Below are 22,481 nucleotides of genomic sequence, written 5' to 3'. Positions count from 1 at the left end.
TGTGTCCTGCTCAACCACACCTCGAGCTGCTCAGTTTTGCTCACCCCATCCCACCCTTGTGAAGGGACCAAAGCTAAGCTGATGGCTTGCAGCTTCCCTTATGTGACACTTCTCAATCACTCTTCTACATCATCCTTCACCAGCTCCTCTAAGACATTTCAGTCCTGACTTCCTGCTCCCTCCTGCATCCACAACTATGTCAGTGCATCCTCCACGCTGACCAAAAACAGCTAATCTCAAGCAAGCAAAAAATCATGCAATGACTCAGGATGATAATCTGAGGCACGGAAAACCAGGAGGTGGTCTGAGGCCTGCTGTGCTTGTTTCACTTAGGAATGAGGACAGGCTGGGCAGCAGTGGTCAAGAAGAAACCCACTGGAGGGAAGGAGTCTGAACTGTGCGCTGTGATGCCAGATAGAAGTCAACTGCCATGTGCTGGGATCAGGGCACAAGATCTAAGCTGCAAGGAGTCAAGTAGCTGAGAACATTGAAGGAAGGAAGTCCCTCTATATCAACTGAGAGAACAATTAACTGGTATCCTGGGGAAATGGTGTTGTTCCAGGAATGAGCTCCAATGGACAAAATAGCATTTTCATGTACTAAATACCACGTGCACTCTTTAGTGCAGATAAGGACGCAGGTGCTCATCAATTATTGAGCTTGCTTGAAAAGGCATTTAGAAGAGAGCACAAGAGGCTGGTCTTCTGCTCTACCTCAGTCCCAGCTGGGCTGCTCTTACAAACCCAGTCAGTGAGAAGCGAAGAAAAAAAAGAAAAGAAGGAAGTAGATTTGCAAAGAGAAAAAGAAAGGATCCAAGTAAAGAGCTTCTTCTGTCAAAAGATGTGGGGCATCTGGTAGTAACATTCCTGTACTACCACCCCCTTACTTCTTAGTCTGAGATGAGAGCAGCATCTCCTCTCTTTCATAGGGTGCAGCCCGCACTCTCAGAGGCCAGCTCCTACATTGCAGAGAAGATCCTAAATTGAATTCAGGTGAAGGCCAGGGCACACTGTTGTCCCAGCAGCATTGTTCCTATATTCCTACTGCTCTGCTGTCCCTGACCTCTATGCAATTTGCAGTGTTAAGAGCTGCCATGTCTATCCAATTCAATGGGCTATGAAATATCCTCAGCTCTTATATCAACTCTACTTAGGGAAAAAAAGACAGCTCTTACCCTAAACTAGCCACCAACATTCAAACATATCTTTACATGGATCTGCAACAGAAGACTGTGGCCTGAGTAGAACAAGCTCATGCATCCGTTGCCCCTCAAACTGCTATGTATGTTGGACACAGATTACACTTAGTGTTTTGCTTTGGAGACCAAATACAACTCCAGAAAGTCAGATGTCCAGGTGTACCTCTCTCTGGAGATCCACAGCTGATGAGCATTTGAAATGAGAAAGTGAGAACAAATCTCAAAGAACAGCTGCAATCTCAAGGAACATTCACTCACAATCACTCAGAACTTTTCCACTTGTGAACAAGATTTCCCCAGCTGCAAGCAGCCGTATATCCATTGAACAAGCACAAGGTCAAAAATGAACCCCATTTATCCTCCCACTACAAAGTGTATTTTAATTAAAAAATGAGCTAGTTATATGAACAAAGGTCAACTACTGAAAACGATGTTGTAATGAGGTGGGGATCAGCCTCTTCTCACAGGTAACAGTGATGAGAGGGAATAGCTTTAATTTGCCATTCAGGGGCATTCAGAGGAAGTTCGGGTTGGAAATTATGGAAAATTTATTCTCAGAAATAGAGGTGCAGCAGTGGCACAGGCTGCCCAGGGAGGTGGTGGAGTCACCATCCCTGCAGGTGTTCCAGAACCGTGTGGATGTGGCACTGAGGACATGGTCAGTGGGCATGGTAGGGATGGGCTGATGATAAGACTAGGTGATCTTTGAAGTCTTTTTCAACCTTAATGATTCTGTGATTCTGTGTCTTGAGAAATACTTTTATATGCCAGAGCTTCATGTTGTGGAACTTGGTGTCATAGTACAACAGTGAGGGACACAGAGTAGTGCAGATGAGGAAAGGACAGCATCAAGAACAATGCCAAAAGTTACAATGTTAGTGATTAGAAAGAGAAATTTGGGGTTATGGAAGCAGTAAAAATTCTTGTGATATAAGCTATAAATTAAGTCTGAAAGAAATGAAGTTGCAATCAGCATTGCATGAGAGAGAAAATTCAGTAGTACTCCACACAAACTGCCAGGACCAGTATCTCAAATTCAAATACAGAGATACAAGCATGACCAAGACACTTCCACAGCCACTGAGTTAAGCACAACTACCTATATGCATATCTACAGCTTTCTGTAGTTGCCAAACACCACTCAACCTATCCCATTCACAGAGTATCACATGCAAAGTTTTGCCTGAACTGCAGTCAAGGCATTGAAGCACACACCCACTGTAAACATCAAGGCAACACGTCTAGATCCCCAGCCAGTACCAACTGTCTTTTCATACCCACGTTGAAGCTTACTTCTGGGTTTACATTTGGTATACTGGGTGCAGCTGTAGGAAAGAGCCAGAGGTTAGAGCTGGATGTTGGGAAGTGTCAAGTAGGACACAACACTGGTGCACCAGAACTTCACAGCTGGCATTTCATCTGCCTGATATCTTTGGCCATTGAACAGAAGTCCCAAATAATAGCCAGAACAAGATGATATAGGATGGAAAAAGACATCACCCCCAAAACTAAAAATATGGGCTATTTTTCCTCAAGCTGTACTACTGTTGGGGAGGTTAGACCATGATGCAGTTCATATAATGATGTATAAACTATGCCATGAGTAAATCAATTGATTGTCCTCGCCTAAGGAAAGCTCTGAGGGATGAATCTTTCAACACAAAATTCTGCCAGAAAAGTGCTTGTCTCTAACACAAAATTTTCTTTATTTTTCTGAGCCCATGGGGACTATACACTCAAAATACAAGGCCTAATCCTCTGAGTCCAAATTACTGGACATTTAAATAACTCCACCAGCATTTTTAACTGTTCTGAAATCTGTGGAAGAGCCTGGAACAACAGACCAGAGATCACATTCACTTTGCCCTCCAGAGAGCAAAAACAAAGACAGACCAAACAAAGACAAAGTCTTGTTACTGAGCAAACGGGACATCCTGAACCACTCTGAAGTCTCCCACATCATTTCCTGACAATATTAAAGCACAATGAAGTCATAACCGTCTGTGGAGATGCTACATTCATAGCCATGGACAGAAAAGCCTGTAACACAGAGCAGAGCTTTCTTAGCAGCTGAAGAAAATAATGTTATTTCCCCATGGGTCATGTTCACCATGAAGCTAAATGACAGAGGCCTTGCGCTGAAGGACAACTTCTAGATTTGATGTGCCCTGTCAAATAGTACTTCTCTCTGTCACCTTTCTCTTTAATTTCAGCTGCCATTTTTTCATGTTCTACTTTCTCAGCAGCCAGGAAAGTTTATTTCTGGCCCAGTGTTAAGAAGAGATAAGGACATTTTCACTTGTCCTTCCATAGCTCCTCATAGAATCATACAATCACAAGGTTGGGAAGGACCTACAAGATCACCTAGTCCAACCATCCTCCCATTACCACTGCTACCACAAGCTACTAAACCATATCTCGTAGCTCTCTCATGGAGAGTCCATACACAGATAAGAGAGGAAGGAGAAATGAGTTGGTTTATAGCACATGCCATCCATTACAGAAACCAGAGGTATTACCAGAAAGAACAAGAGTGATCGAGCATCACCTTTGAAGAGGAAGCTAGCCTTTATAATGTAGCACTAAATATTACTACTGGCTTGTCCAAGGCCACAGGCCAGAAAACCACTGACACTCAGAACAGCATTAGGACAGAGAATTACAAAACGCCAAGACCTTCCTTTCTCTTCAGACAAATTAATGTGTTGAAAATGGGAGTAAGCAGAAAATTTTCATTCTTGACTTGATTTATTTCAGAAATAGGTCCTTTTTCAAACTTTATTGTCAAAGACTGAGGATGGAAATCAAAGTAAATAAAATTCTGTCTCCCTCAAGTGGATTTAGAAAAGGGTTTATCAAAGACAGTTTTAGTGAACCGCATCAAAAGAGTTTAGAGATTTTATCTGGATATGGCATACTACAAGAGACAAGGGACATCCTTATAAGCTTTCTACCAAATTCTTCTTCCATAGCCATGGTTATACAACTTCAAGTATCTCCAAATAACTGTTATAAAATGGGAAGAAGAGTGTTGTCTCCACTGCATGAACCACTCTTTTCACTGATAAGTGGTAATAAAGGAGGCCGGTGTAGATCAATCCATCCACAAGCCAGAAGTTCCAACCTGATGTGAGTTTTGCTGCTATTGCACCAGCAGAACCAAGCAAACACCATTATAGACTGCTATAGCACCAGGGCTTGAGGATATCCATGGGCTGCTGTGTTGGTCCTCATTTATCAATCAAGTCACATTCTCAGGGACTTCTGATGTGACTTGTGTACAGCTGATCAGTCATCTTGCTAGGGAAATTAGAGGCATTATCCTAACCCAGAAGGATACATTGTCTGATCAGCCCCTCACTTTTGTCCTCTTGATTAACAAAGGAGCCAACATACACCTCATCTTTGTTCTATCACTTTATATTGCATACTTTCACAGAATCACACAATGGCCCAGTTTGGAAGGAACCTCAAGAATCATGAATCTCCAATCCCCTCACCACAGGCAGGGCCATACTTTCATTTCCTACCTCCCTGCATCTCTTCCGCTCAGAATCTGCTTCACCTGTTCACTGTCTCTCAGTCCTTAGCAGCATCTCTTGTGTTCACTGTGTGTAAGAGAGAACCTGTGAGAAACCTTTCTCCAGAAGAGAAAACAGTAAAAGGACAAATAGTTTATTAATCAACAAGGAGGTTCCAGGCATCACAGACATAAGATTTGCTAAACTTCCTAAGATCATTGTTTTTATTTATTTCTTATTCAGTACTGTGTATTATTTCAATCTCTCCAAGTGCAATAGCAATAAAATTGAAAAACATCCATGAAAACACTTCCAATTAACACAAGGTCAGAAAATGACACTAGGGACCTCCACAGCCCATAAAGAAGAAATACATCCAGCACCTCCCCTACACTCTGTTCTCCTCAGGAACGGCCTGAGAGAGCAGGCAATGCAACTTGTCTTAAAGGTCAACAATAGTCATATGCATTTTACCAAGGGCGTAGAAGAAAGTATCAGTATCTAGTACACTGCACAAAGATCATACTACTGGTAAGAAACAAATCTACAGATTTTTAGCTCAATTAATCCAGCTAATTTCAATGCAGGCTGAAGCACAGTGCTAGAAAATACTCAGGATATAAATCCAGAGAGGGATCCAGAGAGCAAATTCGGCACCTTCAGATGCACGTGGAGATACAAAAGAAAGAAGACCCATCTCTGAAAAAAGAGATGAACTCTAGGGTCAGTGCATGGGCATTATTCAATGAAATGGATTAACCCAATTATGAGTTCAGCACAGGTTTTTTTACAGCACTGTGTGCCATGCACTAGCAAGAGAGATAATGACCCCTCTAGGAAGGGCACAAAGCACAACAAGTAAAATCAAAACATTTTTTTAATAGCTCTGGTGCTATTGTTTGTCTGCATGTCCAACAGCAAATAGATGGAAGACCCTGGTATCTGCAGGTCAGCCATTCAGGCTTCTTTCATAGGCAAATTGGAATACTGCCTAATGCTTCTGAGACTCCATGCCCTCTTCCAGCCAAGACTCAAGACTATCAAAAATATGCACTAGCACTCATATGGAAGCCTCATCCCCCCAGACCAAGAGTCCTTGTGTAGATAAGTAATTACCTCAAACTACCCTGTAGCTGAAGGGAGCAAAACAGATATGCTTATAGAAAGTATGTGTGTGATTATCACAACCTTAACGGCTTCACCATCCTCAAACTTGGCCTGAAACAGGTGAAGAAAATCTGAGGTCTTCTACACAGACATCTCAGAAATCATCTTCCCATGCAAGGAAGCCTCTGCCAGGCAGGCAAAAAGAGAGCTCACGTACTTTAAAAGATAGCTCCTTCCACTGTCTCTTGGAGTTGCTCACAGAGGGCTGGTGACCTGGCTCCTCTTTCTACAAACGTGATGTCAGAAAATCCTTGGAGCCAGTTACAGTTACTACCAAGGTCCATGTTATGCTGCAGGTAGGTAGCTGACTGTGCACATGACAACGTACATATGCACAACTCATTGCTCTACAAACTCTTTTAGAAATGAATGACCTGTAACAGCACAAATCTAAGCAAAAATAACCATTTTTTAGTCTTTTCCCCAAAGTATGGCTTTTTAAACAATGACATGATCAATCTCTTTTCAACACTGAAGTCCTGAGAGTCATTTATTTTAACCTTTCCCTTTCGCATCCCTTCTCCCTTTCTTTGTCTGTCCTAATGTTCTGGCTTTGCTGAGCTTTACACCAGTACCCTAGCAGAGCTATTTGAAAGGAAAACCTGAAATGGCTCCCTTGGCCTGCACATTTCAGATGAAGAACATGACAAGGACTATGGTGCCAGCTCACTAGGGGACAAAGGTGCTGCTGTGCCCTGCAAAGAGCGATTGAGTGGGGAACTGCAGTACTAGTATAACACAGACCAGTCCAGTTTGCAGCAACAGAGCAACTTCTAGAGAAGGAAAGGGAAGAGGAAGAGAGGGCAAGGCATTAAAGAAAAGATACAGGCTTTGCATGACGCTCTCTAAGAGGATCACATCTAGATGGCCTGTGAGAAGTCCTTCAAACACAAAGCAGCTTGGTTTTGCTTTAAGGTCTAGAAACCATCTTGCAAAGCTGTGAGGCTGCATAAATATTTTCCATTAAGTTTTTATACCCAATTCCAACCATTTCTAGGCTTTTCCTGCCGCTCAGTTGTGCCCATGCTCTCCATACCCTTCATCAGCCCTCAACAGGGAAAGAGATTGCAGCTTCAGGACCTTGACCTTGCACCGCTATTCTTCGCTAGCTGTTTCTTCAGAAATCAAGGTTCAGTTATTCCTGTCAGAGTCTGCATGGTTTTGCATTTATCATTTCAGAATTTTCTGGAGCAGAGATGGTAATTTCCTCTGAAGGAGGTACACTGGCTAAGAGAATGTTCTTTTTTTAACACCAGAATCATCTGGTTCATATTCTGGCTTCCTGAAACACACAGAAATATCCATTTGAATATAAATGAGAGGAGGTCCCTGACACTATTTCTTTTGCTGAAAATTTCAAAACAGTATTCAAAAATTTAAGATAAAAAAAATAAATCAATTTGTACAGGTTGTGGCAACAAAAGATTCTGGAGTGTCTCTTTTCAAATGTGTGAGTTTTCTCACAGAAAGTTGGAATGTCTTAAGAAAAATAAGTACCTCGTACGAAAAAATATTTTAACTAAAACACATCTTTTTCCCCTCTCAAAATAAATAAATAAATAAATAAATAAAAAATAAAAATTCAGAGGATTTTCTGCAAGTAAACTCAGTGTGAGCCATATTTGGACAGAGTCACTCAGGTATGCCCTTCTCCTTCCCCCAAGGACTACCCTTAAGTATTGTAACACATCAGCATCAACAGATCTTAGGATTATATCACTGAGACAAGCCCCAATGAGCATGATAGATAAATGAATCTTAACCAGCGCGTCTTCCAGATAACAGTCACACTTTCATAATATTAATATTTTCATTATATCCCATTTGGTGCATTTCTCTAAATTAAATGTTAGTAGGAGCTTGCCTGCAGGGGACAATTTACCAGTAGAATCTATACCAATTGACAAGTCCTCATCTTGAAGTCTCTTGCTGACCTTCCATAATCCATTTAGGAAGCCTCCTCTGCCTTTCACTTCACCTTTGTACAGCTGTAATCGCTTTAGGCCTGCAACTAAGGTGGGACACAGCATCCATCACAGGGGCAGACAGAAAGTTTGCAGCATCCCAGGAGTATGAAGGACTTCTTCACCTTCTACCCCCACCCATCCACAGCGACCCTGGCTGCACTTCTGGCCAAAAAAAACCCAGTGATATCCTATAGCATCCTCATTTTGCTGTTGGACTCTACAGAAAGGTCCAATGGTTCCACATGCAGTTTACACTGTAGCACCCCTAAGGACAGGGACTGCTTCCTGGGGAGAGGCCATCGCTGCAGCTGCTCTGCAATGCCAGCAAGAGCCTTGGATGCAGACACATAGCCTCCACAGAAACTATGGACCATGGTGCCAACAGTAACTGTACTTCTAAGGCAGAGAGGAGGCTGTGTTGGGATACGGGGGGAATACAGGTATGTTCTCACTTCAACTAGCTGAGGCTGGTCTCTGCAGGTTCCCCCTTTATTAAAGGAAGCAAGGGTGCTTTCGAGCAAGGGTGTGAGCCAGCCACTCTGAATTGTCTTCCAGAAAAATCAGTCTCAATGCTGATCTGACTTTATAAGCATCGTTTCCCTTTCTCCTCCAGTCCCAAGCTCTGAGCCTGTTCAGCAGTACTGGCACCCCAGCTGCTACAGGGGCTTTCTGCTAAACTCTCTCTGTCCTCCAAATTTGTGCTTAGAGGTCCCATTCTCCTCAGCTTCTCTCATCACCTTCCACATTCCCATTCTCTTCCCACAGCCAACGCACAATAAAGGCAAAGGTCCTCACTCAGTAAGGCTTGCTTTCTGAAGCAGGACTGCATAACATCTATTTCTTTGCTTACATTTACTTTCGTTTCAAATCTTAACTGAAATTGTGGGGGGCTTTTTCTCTCCCTTACCTACCCCCCTCACTGCCCTCTATGTGAAGCATTTATCTCTTTGAAGCATTACCAGATACACTATATAGGAAAGATAAGGCAGAAGAAATTAAATTGTATTGTTAGGTATCTATAATTACCCCAAGTCATTTTTTCCATAGTACAGCAATTTCAAATCTCTTGCAGCACTTTCTTTGGAAACCAGATGTTGACCAAGTCAGCTGTGTGCTAAGAATGCATTTTCATGAGTTGCGTTTCTGAAAGTTTGCAAAGGGGTGGTGGTGGCGGATGGGGATGCTCCTGGAAAATTCCACCCGCACAAGCAGAGCATTGGTGGTGCAGAGCCCTACCACTCTTATCGGGGAACTGGAGTGCTTCTCAGTCCTCCCTGTGTTTCAGCACAAACCGGGCTGCCTCCCTTGAACAGAAGGGGAGGGAAATTTCTTTGGTGCCCCCCACCACTCAGAGGAGGGCAGAAGGGCTGGCTGATGGATGAGCATGTCTGGGAACTGGAGGATTTCCCTGGGAGGGCTGCAGAACCAAACACAGAAAGGCTTGCAGCACTGAGGATAACAAATGTGGTAGATGCCCCTGCAGTCAGTTCCCCTCTATTTCCCATTTCACATTCAATAGCTGCAGCTACAAGACTCCCACCATGCTCCTCAGACATGTCTGTTGTCTAAAAGAACCCCCTGATCTTCAGCATAAAAGCACTTCTGCTTTAACTCCTGCCTCCTCGTTACTCTTTAATTATACCCATTTGGATTGTCCTAAAGAAGTCCTTCCTTTTCGTATTGATTAAAACCTTCAAACGTTTGCAGGAAATTATCATACTCCCAATCTGGCAACAATAAAGCCCGAGGAAGATCTGTCCTCTGCAACCAGGTTAGGATTCAGTAAGACACAGGGTATCAAGAGAAAGTAGGTTTTAACTATAGTTCAAGTAATATCCCACAGAAGACCCTGGGAATACTTTAGAGTGTTTATCTGAGATAGGGGACTTCTTAATGGACAGAGTCCTCAGTGCAGATTTCACCAGATTGTACCTTTTTAACCTTTATTTGTAAGACAGTGTCTCCATTAGTCCCAGGCTGAAGCAAGGTGTCTGAGCAACGAGCAGGAAAATGCATACACATGCAAGGCTTATTCTCAGACCAAAGCGCAGAGGAGAACTATTCAAATACAACATTGGTTTGTTCCCTGGTCATTGCAAAAGCCAGGACCGCAAATAACAACCCACTGTAGGCAAAGGGATGAGGAATGGAGCTGGAGAAACCTACAGATGCAGGTTGATCTATGCACAGGAGGAACTCAAGGGAAGCTGCTGTCCACAGAAAGCCTATCTCAAAGGCTGAGAAGCCACAGGAATGCAATGCTGCCATAATCCCAGCAGTCTACAAAGCAAACACAATTAAATGCAGTGATACAAAGAATTCTGGCCTTGGTGAAAATGAGCACACATCTAAGAAGGAAGGCAAATATCTCCCACTTCTAAAATAGAACAAAAGTAAAACACTGGCCTCTAAGGAGTGACCTGAACTATCTCAAAATCTGAAAACACCCAGATGATGCTCCGAGCAAGCAGTTAAGTTCAGTGATCAAGAGCAGACAGTAGACTGCAGAGAAAAGGTCTTTTTCTGTTATTCCCAGTGTCCCAGCCTGGACAGTGAGACTGTCATATGAGGCTGCTTAGACTTCAAGCTGATGGTGAACTTCAAGCGCATCTCTGTTGCCCACGCTGCACCCAATGTAAGTTGATTTACCAGCGATCACTATTTCTTTTGGAAAAAGAACAAAAAACAAAGTACCAAAGTATTACATAATACCAAGGTGGATTTAGTGGTGTATGAAGGGATGTACAGCATCTATTAGCAGAGCTGCTGCAGTGTGCACCTTGTGTTAGGCAGTGGGGAGCAAGCTTCCCCCAGCCTGCGAGTGCCAGCCCTGCGTGCTCCAACACCAACCCAAATGGTGTCCTGATCAGGCTGTGCAAAAGCATGAGCTTTTTAAAGTGAGGTCTTAAAATACTGAAAAAAATATAAGGCTTTTCTTCGGCATAAAGCCAGGTTTGCTTGCTTTTTTGAATTTTCCATTAATCTTCCAAACTCTTCCATTCTGCATGCACACAAAAGTTGTGTTGTTATCAGATGTTATTAATAAAAGTGATGGAAATTTGGACCTAAACAAATGATTGCAAAAACTTCAACTACTCACTGGGAAAGAAATAACATCTTTCAGAAGAAATAAAACTCAGTTCCAACAGTTCCACCTCCGTCCTCAGAGATAGCAGAACCATCAGTTTCAGCTTTGGTTCTGAATCAGACTGGAGGTATCTGAGCTCCATTTTCCCACTGCTTGGGAGCCTGTCCTCACCATCTGACTAACAAGGCACCAGGATCTAGGGGAGATGCTGCCATTCTCTCCTCCATGTCACCTGTCTGCACAGTATCTAAAAGGCTTTTAAGAGTTGACGCAAAAATGTCTGTTTGCATTTACAGCAGAAAAACCTCCAAAAGAAATCTTTCGGATCTGACCAAAATTAATTAATGTTCTCATTGATAATCGCTTTTTCACAGAATCATCTGTTCCTCTTTCTGTATTTCTGAGGCTTAAGTGTTATCATCTGAATATTTTAGAGCTGTAGACTTATGGAATGGCTTAGGCTGGAGGGGACCTCAAAGCCCACTCAGTTGCAACCCCTGCCAAGGGCAGGGCTGCCACCCACGAGCTCAGCTACCTAGGGCCCCATCCAACACAGCCTTGAGCCTCCAGGGATGGGACACCCCCAGCAATCTGCCACTGCCTCACCATCCTCTTAGTAAATAATTTTGTCCTAATATCTAACTGAAATCTCCCCTCTTTTAGTTTAAAGGCATCCACCCTTGTCCTATTACTATCAGTCCAGGAAAGTTGTTCTGCTTCCTGCATGTAAACTCCTTTCAAGTACTGGAAGGCCACAATGAGGTCACCTCAGAGCCTTATTTTCTCCAAGCTAAAGAAGCCTAGCTCCCTCAACCATTCTTTCTAAGACAGGTCCTCCAGCCCTCTGAGCATCTTTGTGACCTCCTCTGGACCTGCTTGAACAGCTTTGCATCCTTCCTATACGAGAGGAAAGAAATGACAAAGGCTTTATCTTTCCTGGTCTCAATTCATATCACTTTTCCTGAAGACTGGGGACACAATGGCCAGAGTCCACTTAAAAACTCCTCACCTCCTTCTGCTTGAAACTGCTCTTTCTTGTACAAGACCGTTCCACAGTGCTGCTCTGCATCATTAAACAGCCTAACCTCGTTCCACCAAGGAGCGGCTGAATGTTACTCATAGTGAAATGCTGCCCGTATGTTAATTTTGTAAAGTGCTCAGGATCCTTCTAGAAGGAAGGAACAATAGAATTATAAGTCATTATCAGTATAGGAACTGAGGAAATAAACCTAAGGGAAACAAGTGCCAGAAACTGTCACACAAAATGCAGACCAAGTCTAAGGCTTAAACAGGAGCAAGAAAAAGGCTGTCAAACAACCTTCCGGGCTTGACATGGTGGGAGACATTGCAGAGAGCTCAGCAGAAAGAAATTAAATAGGCATGGCAAACTCCTGACTCAGCACACGACAGCACAGCCCCCAGCACATCTTTGAAATAAACCCAGGTCTGTAACGCCAACCCCTCTTCCGAGGAAGAAAGGCCAAGGGACAGTGACTGAAACTCACACACTGCAACACAGCAAGGAACAAGTGAGCACTGGCGTCTAACGTTACCGAAGGCAGTCTGAAAAAATACAGACTCAGGGAAAACACAGTTCAGGCAGAGGGAAAACAAACGATGCTTAGCATATTGTGCGCTCAAATCAATGGCACTAAGTGCATGTCAGAGTTCATGTGCAGCAAGAGAAACTCAAGCACGCAGCAGCTGCAGCGATAACAAGTTTTAACATTAGATATCTTTGTGGAGCAGCAGAGAAGTTAACACGTAAAAGTGCAAAGAAAACCACAGAGGAAAAGACTGTCTTGATTTTGGAAAAAATCTACAGAATTGTAGGGGTGGAAGGGACTTCTGCAGGTCAGCTCCAAGCCAACCCAGTAAGCAAATTCAGGAATAAAATCCAAGCAAGGGGCATGTGAGAACCAAGCACTGGCCAGAACCAACACCAGAGGACCAAAACCAAGCCAAAGACACTAAAAACATCTACTCCTTATTGAACAAAAGTCTGAGTTTTAATTCAGTTGCATTGGTCAGGAAAAGCAAACTGCCAAACTCCCCAGCAAAAAATGGGGGGAGAGGAGGAGAAAGAAAAATAAAATTAAAAGAAAAAAAAAGAAAAATGCAAAGCCTTATGAATATACAAATGAGGGCACAGCATCACCTCCTTCCTCTCAAGCCCAATGGAAAGAAAACAGAGCCTCCAGTTAATAATATTCAAGAAATATAAAAATAGAAATAAGCAAAGGAATCACAGGCCAAGCAAAGACATCAACATGAAACAAAGTCTCAAGCAAATGCAACTGAACAGATGAAAACACTCCCTCGGGCAGTAGGGGCATTGCCACCCCCTGTGAGTCTCTTTCAGCAGCGCTTTCTCCGGGCACCATTTGGTTGGTTGCTTCCTCTCTACCCTCACGTATCCATGAAATTCAAATCTTAAAGCCAACAAAATTGTCGTGTTTTTCTCCCAACTGTTCTTTTTCTTTGCATATTTGCAAAGAGTTTGGTCCTAAAGAGAGCGGAAGGGAGAGGATTCTTAAAATGTCAGCAAATATCACTTAGTTTTTTCATAGTGAAATATTTGCTTAAAAATGGCAATATGCAACATGAAAGCTTTAGAAATTTTCATATTCAGATGACATTTTTTTCTATCAGAAATGGTCTATGTTGCAAAATGATTTTACTACCTTTAAATTAACTGAGAAAATATTTTTCAGGTCTAAAAATATTTTGTGTTAACTCAAAAAGAAATCTGATTTTATTTTCCTCCACCAAAAAACTCAAAGCAGAAATTAAGCTTCCTCCTTTCATTGGTAACCAAATCACACTTTCCTTTCCAGCTTTTTGAGGATGTCATTGATTGATCTGGAATGACGGGATGGATCCTTGATAAAGCGTTGTGAGAAGAATATTTAATTACTGTAGCCATACTTTAATGCTCATTTTCCTATAGGATTTCAGCTATCACCTGAATTAAGATATGGATATTTACTGTCAGCATCTTGGGAGTACATATTTCCACAATCAATGAAATGATCACAATGAATGGACATGGGTACAGAGCAGCATGGTACATGCCACAAAAACCTCCAAGCCAGTGGTAAACGGGAGTAGTTTTGACCACAAGCAATATGGGTCTGGCACCAGCACACCAGCTCACCAACTCTACTGAGATGTTAAGAATTGAAACTTTCCAGCAACATTGGGTATTTTTGAGTTATTGCGCTTTCTCAGCATTATTGTGTTTGAAGTACAAAAAAAAAGTACTTTTACTGCTTTTTCACATCTGCCCCTCACATTGTCAATGAGGCCCAGTAAGCCTGCACAAAGCCAGTTACAATTCTCTGCTGCCTTCAAAGAGTTAGGCAGTTGATATGTAAAGCTTGCTGCCTACCAAGCTGACTAATGTTGTCTAATTGTTCCCTTGTACTCCCCCGTTGGTCCATCTGTACCCATCTGTTGCCTTTTGTTTTCTAATCAAAGTGTAACTAACCACTTTGGGGTAGGAGCCACCTTTCTGGTTATCTATCATACATCTCTCTGCAGAGCAGTCTCAGGTTCATCACTGGATGCTGGGGATAGCAGTGACAACACACAAGGAGTATCACCACGTGGCATGGGAGAGTGGACTGGAAGAAAGCCCCAGACCAGAATTCCCATCCAGAATGTAAATGAAACAAGAGCAGTCTTCTCCTGTGGACCACGTGATCTTAATGGACTTTTCCAACCTTAATGATTCTATGATTCTGTGGCTGGACAGCATTACCACATCAGTACAACAGGCACAGACTTCAGTCTAAGAAGTCCAAGAAGTCAGGCCGGCAACCCCAGTGCAGATCAGAGAGCTACTATCACCCAAATCAGTTACACCAGAATGGAAGTGGAGGCACACCAATACTGACCACACATAATAAACATCTCCAGATTTTCCAATATCTGATTTGCATTAGAGGACAAGGTCTCTCCAAGAAGCTGTCACTGTTTCAATGTAAGAATTCTCTCTGGTAGCCAAGATGTAGAGCCTGGTGGAGGAGAGCCAGAATATTTTTCTGCAGGCTCATGAATCATACAAATATACTCCAAAATTCAAGCAAACAAAGTCAGCAACTGCTTCAACAAGAGGCAAAAAGAGAAAACAGCTTATAGTGTGGCAATATACAGTGGTTAGGAGGATGCATCCAGTATATGTCCTCTTTGGTCAAAAAGGTGGACTAGCTTGTTACAGCAGGATGTGGTAATCTAGTCTAACGCTTTGATACAATCAGTCAGAAAAGATACCATGTGATAAGAATGTCCACAAGATTTAAATTTGAGGCGTTTTCAGAAACATTATTCCATTTATCACCTGATAAGGAAAGCTTTGTGTTGCACTTGCAGCTGCCCTTTTCCTTAGGCATCAGTGTAAGATTAGCATGGCCAAAATTAGCCATAAATCCATACAGCTACACCCTGGGCAACTGTGAGAAGCTAGGCCAACTCCTGGCAGTGGGTGCAGCATAGGTGCACAAATAAAGCCATCTGGTTGTCTGATTGAATCAGGGTCATCAGTAGAGATATCAGTGTGACCTAGATCAGGCATCTGAGGGGCAAAAGCTTGGGAGTAGGGTATCCTTAAAATATGTATTCTTTGATGCAAGCCTGCTGTCTAATGAGAAGCAAGTGATTCAGCAAATTATGATCTCTTAGAGAAATGTTCAGAAAGAGCACTCCACAAATACATGTACAAACTCCCATTCTAATTTCAGCTATTTGTGCTTAAATCCAGAGAGGTGCATTTGCCCTAAGAGAAGCTACATCCGTCTAAAAGCTGGTTCTATGGGAACAGAATCAGTCACTAAATCTGAGTAGGTTTAAACAAACTCCTGTGCTATTTCTCTTTGGGGACAATGAGTCATAAATCCCCATGTACACAGGGAAATTAGCAAAACAAGACGGATTGGCAAAAACAATTTAATCTTGTCTCCCCATAAAAGGAGTCGGTAGGATAAAAAACATTTCCTCTGTGACCTGGACATGCTGACAAGATGCCAAAGCTCTGCACACAGAGCAGAACCTAACCTGAAGAAATAACTTCTTCTAGTGAGACAAGCATACCTGTGCAGGCATATTTAAGTGATCAGAAAGGCTTGCTCAGGTGGGCACCAGACAGCACAAGAAGGAAATTGTCTCAAATGATCTAGTTATCTTTCCAAAGGCAGAGAGGGGAAGGTCGTGAGAGAAGATGCTCGGAATTGCAAGGCTGCAAGTTTCACCTCACAACTTTGCATTCTTGTCTCTCTCCTAAACAGCCTTCTTCAGCAAAGGAAATAAATAAATGAATCTAAATCCTTCCTTCTGCTGAACAATGTAACGTGTACATGATTTACACTGGTTCTTCAAGAAATAGCCAGTGCCACACAGGTCATTACTGAAAACCAAAAATACTGATCAGATATTCAGTCCTCTTCTCCCCTTCCCTGTTATTTCTGCAATGGGAACATTCTGAATTGCAGAAGGAAATGACGACTGTAAATACTTGTTTTAATGCACAGAAAGACTTCAGACCAGCTCCATATGTCTTCTTCCTTAACAGAGAGGATAAATCTCCCTTCGAACTTGTGGTCCACACAGAGATGCTTACAAACAACAAGAATCAGGGTCGTTAGTGTCTTCCGGTCCTGTAGAAGCAGGTGCTAGTTAGTTTCCCATTACTCTCAAGTCTGCCTCACTATCAAAAGGTACAGCCTCTTTGGCATTTCTGTGGTGTTCACCAGCCCTTCAAAGCTGCAAACTCTGGGAGGTGACATGTACATCCATAAGGGCTGTTGTTTGCAGCCATCAACAATTGGCTTCTTGCACCAACTGCCAACATGAAATGTACATGGTAGGAGGTTGCAGAAACGATGTCCTCACTAGTTGAAATTGAAGATTTTGCTGATCAGCCTACCTGTGACCCATTTTTTTTTTCCTGTATAATGAAGGCTCTTGTGAGACAATCTGCAGGTTCATCTTGCTCACCCAATACAAAAATGTAGGCTGGCAGAGAATCATGACATCACTTATTGTATCTTTCTGCTCTGATGCAGGACAGGAGAGAGACAGACCCTGCACTGCTGGATATTTTTTCGTGTCCTCCAGCAAATGAGCCTCACCAGCAAATGAGCCTTGCCATGTCTCACCATACTAACAATTAGATGGCTCCCTACATCCCTAACTGAAATCTTTCTGCTTGAAAATTTAGCAAGATTTCTTCTTCATCCTATTCACTGTGGACATAAAAAGCAACAGGCCATGATGTCCTTTTTCAACAACGTTTCAGATGTCCAAAGTTCTTTTCTCCTTCCTCTTTTTTTAGATAAAACAAACCTTATTTTTCCGTTTTATTTCATCAGTCCTTCTCTGCAGCTCCCTCCTACACTCCAAGGGAAACTTTCCTGAGCACAGATGTGCATAACACCTCTGTGGTAAGCAGGGAACAAGGTTGCATGAGTTCACTAATTCAGAAACTCACCTTCTTTCTGTGATAGAACAAGGGGAAAAGGTTTTAAACTAAAGGAAGGGAGATTTAGATTAGATATCGGGGAAATATTCCTCAGAGAGGGTGGTGAGGTGCTGGCACAGGCTGCTCAGAGAGGTTGTGGATGCCCTGTCCCCAGAGGGGTTGAAGGCCAGGTTGGATGGGGCCCTGGGCAGCCTCAGCTGGTGCTCGATCTAGCAGCTGGCAATCCTGCCAGTGCAGGGAAGTTGATGATCTTTGAGGCCCTTTCCAACACAAGTCATTCTATGATTCTATGATTCTGTGGACCATGACCCAGGCTGAACACATCTCTGAAAAGCCCATGCAGCAGCAAGTGGTGGGATCACTTTCTATCCTATTGTGATGCCATTCAGACTTCTGACAGAATGTCACACAGAAAATGACTCAATTCCTGGGGAGTACTAACATCTGCAATGGAGTACGGGAACAAGGTAGAAGCACCCTGTGGTTTTCTAATCATGTCTACACCCATGGCTAAAAGAAGCAAAACAGATGCTAATAATTGATTTTTAGGAGGTCAAAAACCAGGCACTGATAATTAGAGGAGCAGCAGGTAAACATTTAATCTGCAGAGGAGGTGGGTGTTTGTAGAGTCAGAAGATCAGGCAGAATGAAGCTTATGGCATGAGCTTCCTGTCTAAAATGGCTTAATGTGGCACCCCAGCCAAACACATCAGCTGGGGTTTTGCAAGCCCAGCCAGGAGCAGGAGTTATGAGAGCATCTGAGGTAAGACATGCCCTAGGACACTTGTCAATAAGAGGGTGCTGCTGGGCAGCACAAGAGGTTGCAAGCCAGATAGCAAGGTGCTCTGAATCCACAGAGAGAAAAGGTGGAAAAGTTTTAGCCAGGGGGAAGGCTGAGGACAATTGAGTGATACAAGTGATGCAATACTCACAGCTCTCCTTTGTTAAAAGCCATGCTAGGGAGGGAACCACAGACATAGTGAGGTCTGGCACCCCCAGTGTCACTAGAGGAAAGGAAGGCAGCACACAAGAGGGGCTGGGAGCTGATGGGATGATTGCTGTGCCCTGCCTCAGCAGAGAAGGTGATGTTAGCAGGAGCTGGAAAGCAGTGCTTGCCAGCTCTCACAAACTGTTCACAGACCCACAAGTCCTCACCATGCATGAGATTATAGAGGAGCAGAAGGAGAAGACAATCAGTAAAATAAAGCCCGAGTGAAAATTCTTCCAATACAAGACACAGACACAATAATGAGGATAGTACCTAGCCCCTGGCAGGCCTTACAACACCTCTGACCTCAGCCTATTGCTGCACTGAGGCAGAACCCTTCTGGAGCACCTCCACCTGCATGTCTGCTCCTCTACAGTCAATACAACAGAGGCACACAGGCACTTAAAAACACACCTAGTTTATGTTGGCTAGTGAAGCAAGAGCTCTACTAAACAGCTAATTAAGAGCTAGTGAGGGAAGGCATGTAGCCTTCTGCCTCTGAGGAACAGTCATGCTGAGAAGTGAATGAAGCGCAGAACGTTTGTTATGAAGAGAGGAATTGTTACTCATACCCACAGAAGCAGAAAGGCTCAGGATACTGCCCCTTTCCAGAAAGTGGCAACTATCTGTGTTTTTTTCGTGACTGTCAGCCCTGCAAGGCTTCCATTTGTCTGAAGGACACAGGAGGAGGTTTGTCATTATTGGGGTCTGGAGACAGCTGTAGCTCTTCTGGAAAATGAAATCCTGTTCTGAAATAGCTGGTGCATTTTTCAATGTTTTTCTTTCCATAACGGGCTGAAAAATCAAAATCTCAGCAAATTTCACAAATGTGGAATAGGTTCAGGGACTGCCTGCATCTTTGCTGCCAAGAAAATGGAAGGCTTCATGCATGTTTTAAGATCTATCTTTCTGTACCACTAAATCCAGAGGAGACTAATAAAAACGATTGTAAGACTAGAAAACATGACCTAACAGGAGAGACTGAAAAAACTCTGGTTTAATCTGCAGCAGAGACTGGGAGACAGCATGATAGAAGCCTTCAAACATAGGTAGAGAAGATAAAAAGGAGGAAGAGAATAAACAATTCTCCATCTCCACAAGGGAGATGCCAAGTAGTAATGGGCTTAAACTGCAGTCAGGGAAATCTAGGTTAGACATTGGAAAAACTTTCCAGAGTAAGGAGAAAGAAGGCATGGAAGAGATTGCCTCAGGATTTCATGGAGTTTCTAGCATTGAAGGACTCCCAGAACAGGTGAAACAAACATCTGTCAGAAATCATTTCAGTCTAGTTGATCCTTCCCTTGGGCAGAGGGGGAACTAAATGACCTCTTGATGTTCCTTCCAGGCACAACATCTGATAATGGATAAAAGTGTGCAGTGCTGTAATTAAAGACTGAGCAATCGTGAGTGCACACAAGTGGACTGAATCAGTGTTTGCTATGCAGCTACTTTCACCTCTCATCTCCTACTGCCTGTGTGTTTGACTGGGAAACTCTCCTATTCTTCACAGTTTCTTCTGTGTATTACCCAGATGTTGCTAGGATGAAACATCTTGCTAGTTTCACAGAAATTAGTGAGAGTTTGGATGATTTTACACTGCAAAGCAATTCACTTACAAATATATTTGGATTGTGTGCTAATAATATATGAATAATTTATGTTTTATATTGTGGCATTGCCTGGGAGCTGCTGTTAAGGGACAGCATTCCACTCAGTGTGCCTCTGCAAACATGGAACAAAATTATGATCTTTGCCACAGAGAGCCGTTTCACTCTTAGGTTTTAACGTTTGCATTTCAGCTGAATGGAGAAAATTAGTAACAGGACATTGTGATTCCAGCTATGAAATGTGTTTTTTGTGATCAGAGTATACTGGAGATGATTTCAATGTCTTCCAGGAAGAAAACATTTAAACAGCTCAGAGTGTGATTATAACAATCTGATCTTCACACTGAGATCCCCCTTCAAGGTGAAACATTTGTGCTCAGGAACTACAAAGAACTGAACTGTTTCTGACTTGCCAAGCAGTCATGGAGAGAAGGCTTTTTCTGGCTAGCAGAACAAGGGAGCATTTTTCTAGGCCATACACATGATCACAGTGATCCAACCTGAGATCTGCTTCATGTCTGTTGAGTGCTCTACTGAATTCTCCTTGCTTTTACAACAACTTCTCATCCCCATCATTTTTCTGTGTCTTACAACTACCTCCAGCTAACCCCTCTGAGCAGCTGATTCAAACCATTCGGGAACACTTTTTCCCAGCCTGGACCACCGACATTTATGTGGGAGGTGAAACAAACTAAAGCTTTGCACTAACACAAAAATCCACACCATTTCTAAAATGGTGCTTTGGGTCACATACAAATTATTCAGAAATACACAAGTTTAGATATTTGAGCAACTTCAAATGATCTCATGTACACATCCTACCTCATACACAAGCAAGTGACAGTGGCCAGATATATCAAGAACAGTTAACAGTGGCTTATTACTAAGTGAGACTGTGGTTCAATCACAGCTAGTTATCATAGAGAACTCCACAGCCTCCAAGCCATGCAGATAAGTATTTTCCATCTGTGCCACTGAAACTCATGGCACAAAGGAGATCTCTTCTCTGAAAGACAGGAAAATTTATGTCCAGAGGTGAAAGAAAGGAAGTTGATGAATTTTTTATGCATGCTAATGGAAGAATGTAATGGCATCCTGCATGGAGATGACAGCAGCTTGGGTACTGGAGATACCAGTGGCCCAGGATGAAAGAATGAGATTGCCAACTCTTCATAAGTAAGAAAAGGTAGGGGGATAACTTGCTCAGAGCCTTCTTCCATCCTCCTCCTGCCTGACAAAGCTTGAGAATTACCAAACATGTCCTACCCTCTCCCACTTCCTCTCCTTGGTCAGAAGGATGATCACCAGCTTGGGATGCATCTGGTATCCGTCCTCACTGAATGACAAATTCCTGCCTTCGAAGGTGACGTTAATCAGGTACCTGTTGGAGAGAGAAAAGAGCAAGATCAACATTAATGCTTGGGAACTGAACCTGAAAGGAGAGCCTGCCTCCCCCTCTGCAATTTGTGCCAGGGTGACAGAAGTACACTACGAACAACTGTTGTTAATCTGGGGACAGCAAAGGAAAATCTGAAAGGAAGTGGGTGGTAGAAACAGTACAAACAGTCCAGGAACTGGGGCAATCAGACACGGTACTGCACTTGTCCACATTTAGAACTTGAGTACAGAAGTGATGTCCCATGTTAGGTCTCACCAAATTCCTGAAAGCAAGTGACAAGTGTACGTGTGCCCACAGTCTTTGATTTCTTCTTTGCACACAGGGCAAAGAAATCCATAGCAATTAGCTGTGTAAACATGGTCCACAGCCTACATTTTGCTCACTCTCCAAGGGGGATTTTGCATTTCATTTGAGGACAGTAGTGATTCACACGTGAAGCAGTGGATACAGCCCCTCCCTGCCCAAATATCCAGGCAGCAACAAAGGAAGCTGCAGGGAACAGAGGAATGAACAGTGCACCTGTGAGATACCCTGTTCCTATTAGAGTTAGCATGCCCTACAGGGCCCAAAGCGATCCTCAGAAGCAGCTTAGGAACAGGGTCAGAGGGTGCTCAGATACCCCAGTGGAAGTCCTTTTCACTAGGACAGAGCCATGCCATGTACCCAGCAAGATCACACTATAGGTTGACCAATCCTGTGGATCCCTGCAGCCAACATTAACGATTCCCTTTGTCTGGAAGGGCTCTGTCGCTGCTGTGTGAGGCATCCCGCTTTGGGCCATCTCATGTCAGCTGTACAAATGGACTATTAAACAGTCCAGGCTTCAGTCTCATTTATCCTCAGGCCTCTTCACTCAGCCGGCAGTGGGGAAGACCTTTAAGTGGACCGAGATTACAACTACACTCATTTCCAGGCATTTCTGCATTGCGAGAGCATGTCGAAATGGTGTTGCTGTAAAAGGGAATCAGATCTGTTGTTTTCTTAACTGTCAGACCATCCAGAATGACACTGGGGGGAAGGCAAATACACATTTCACAGTTCAGTGGCTTACAAGGCATCTCCATGGCA

The 22,481-nt window shown here is 43.1% G+C and overlaps 1 protein-coding gene across 3 annotated transcripts in view; it reads right to left on the bottom strand.

Annotated features, from left to right (window-relative positions):
• GRIN2B (glutamate ionotropic receptor NMDA type subunit 2B) overlaps positions 1-22,481 on the bottom strand; it is a 203,290-nt gene that overhangs the window by 54,934 nt on the left and 125,875 nt on the right. For all 3 annotated transcript variants that reach the window (XM_052669472.1, XM_052669473.1, XM_052669474.1), the window contains one exon: positions 21,281-21,395. In XM_052669472.1, coding sequence (XP_052525432.1) covers positions 21,281-21,395 — 115 coding nt within the window. The remainder of the gene's footprint in view (positions 1-21,280; positions 21,396-22,481) is intronic.

The sequence above is a fragment of the Tympanuchus pallidicinctus genome, unplaced genomic scaffold (genome assembly GCF_026119805.1).
Source record: "Tympanuchus pallidicinctus isolate F22 unplaced genomic scaffold, pur_lepc_1.0 scaffold8, whole genome shotgun sequence".
In the NCBI taxonomy this organism is placed as follows: domain Eukaryota; kingdom Metazoa; phylum Chordata; class Aves; order Galliformes; family Phasianidae; genus Tympanuchus; species Tympanuchus pallidicinctus.
This window is presented reverse-complemented; position numbering and strand designations above follow the sequence as displayed.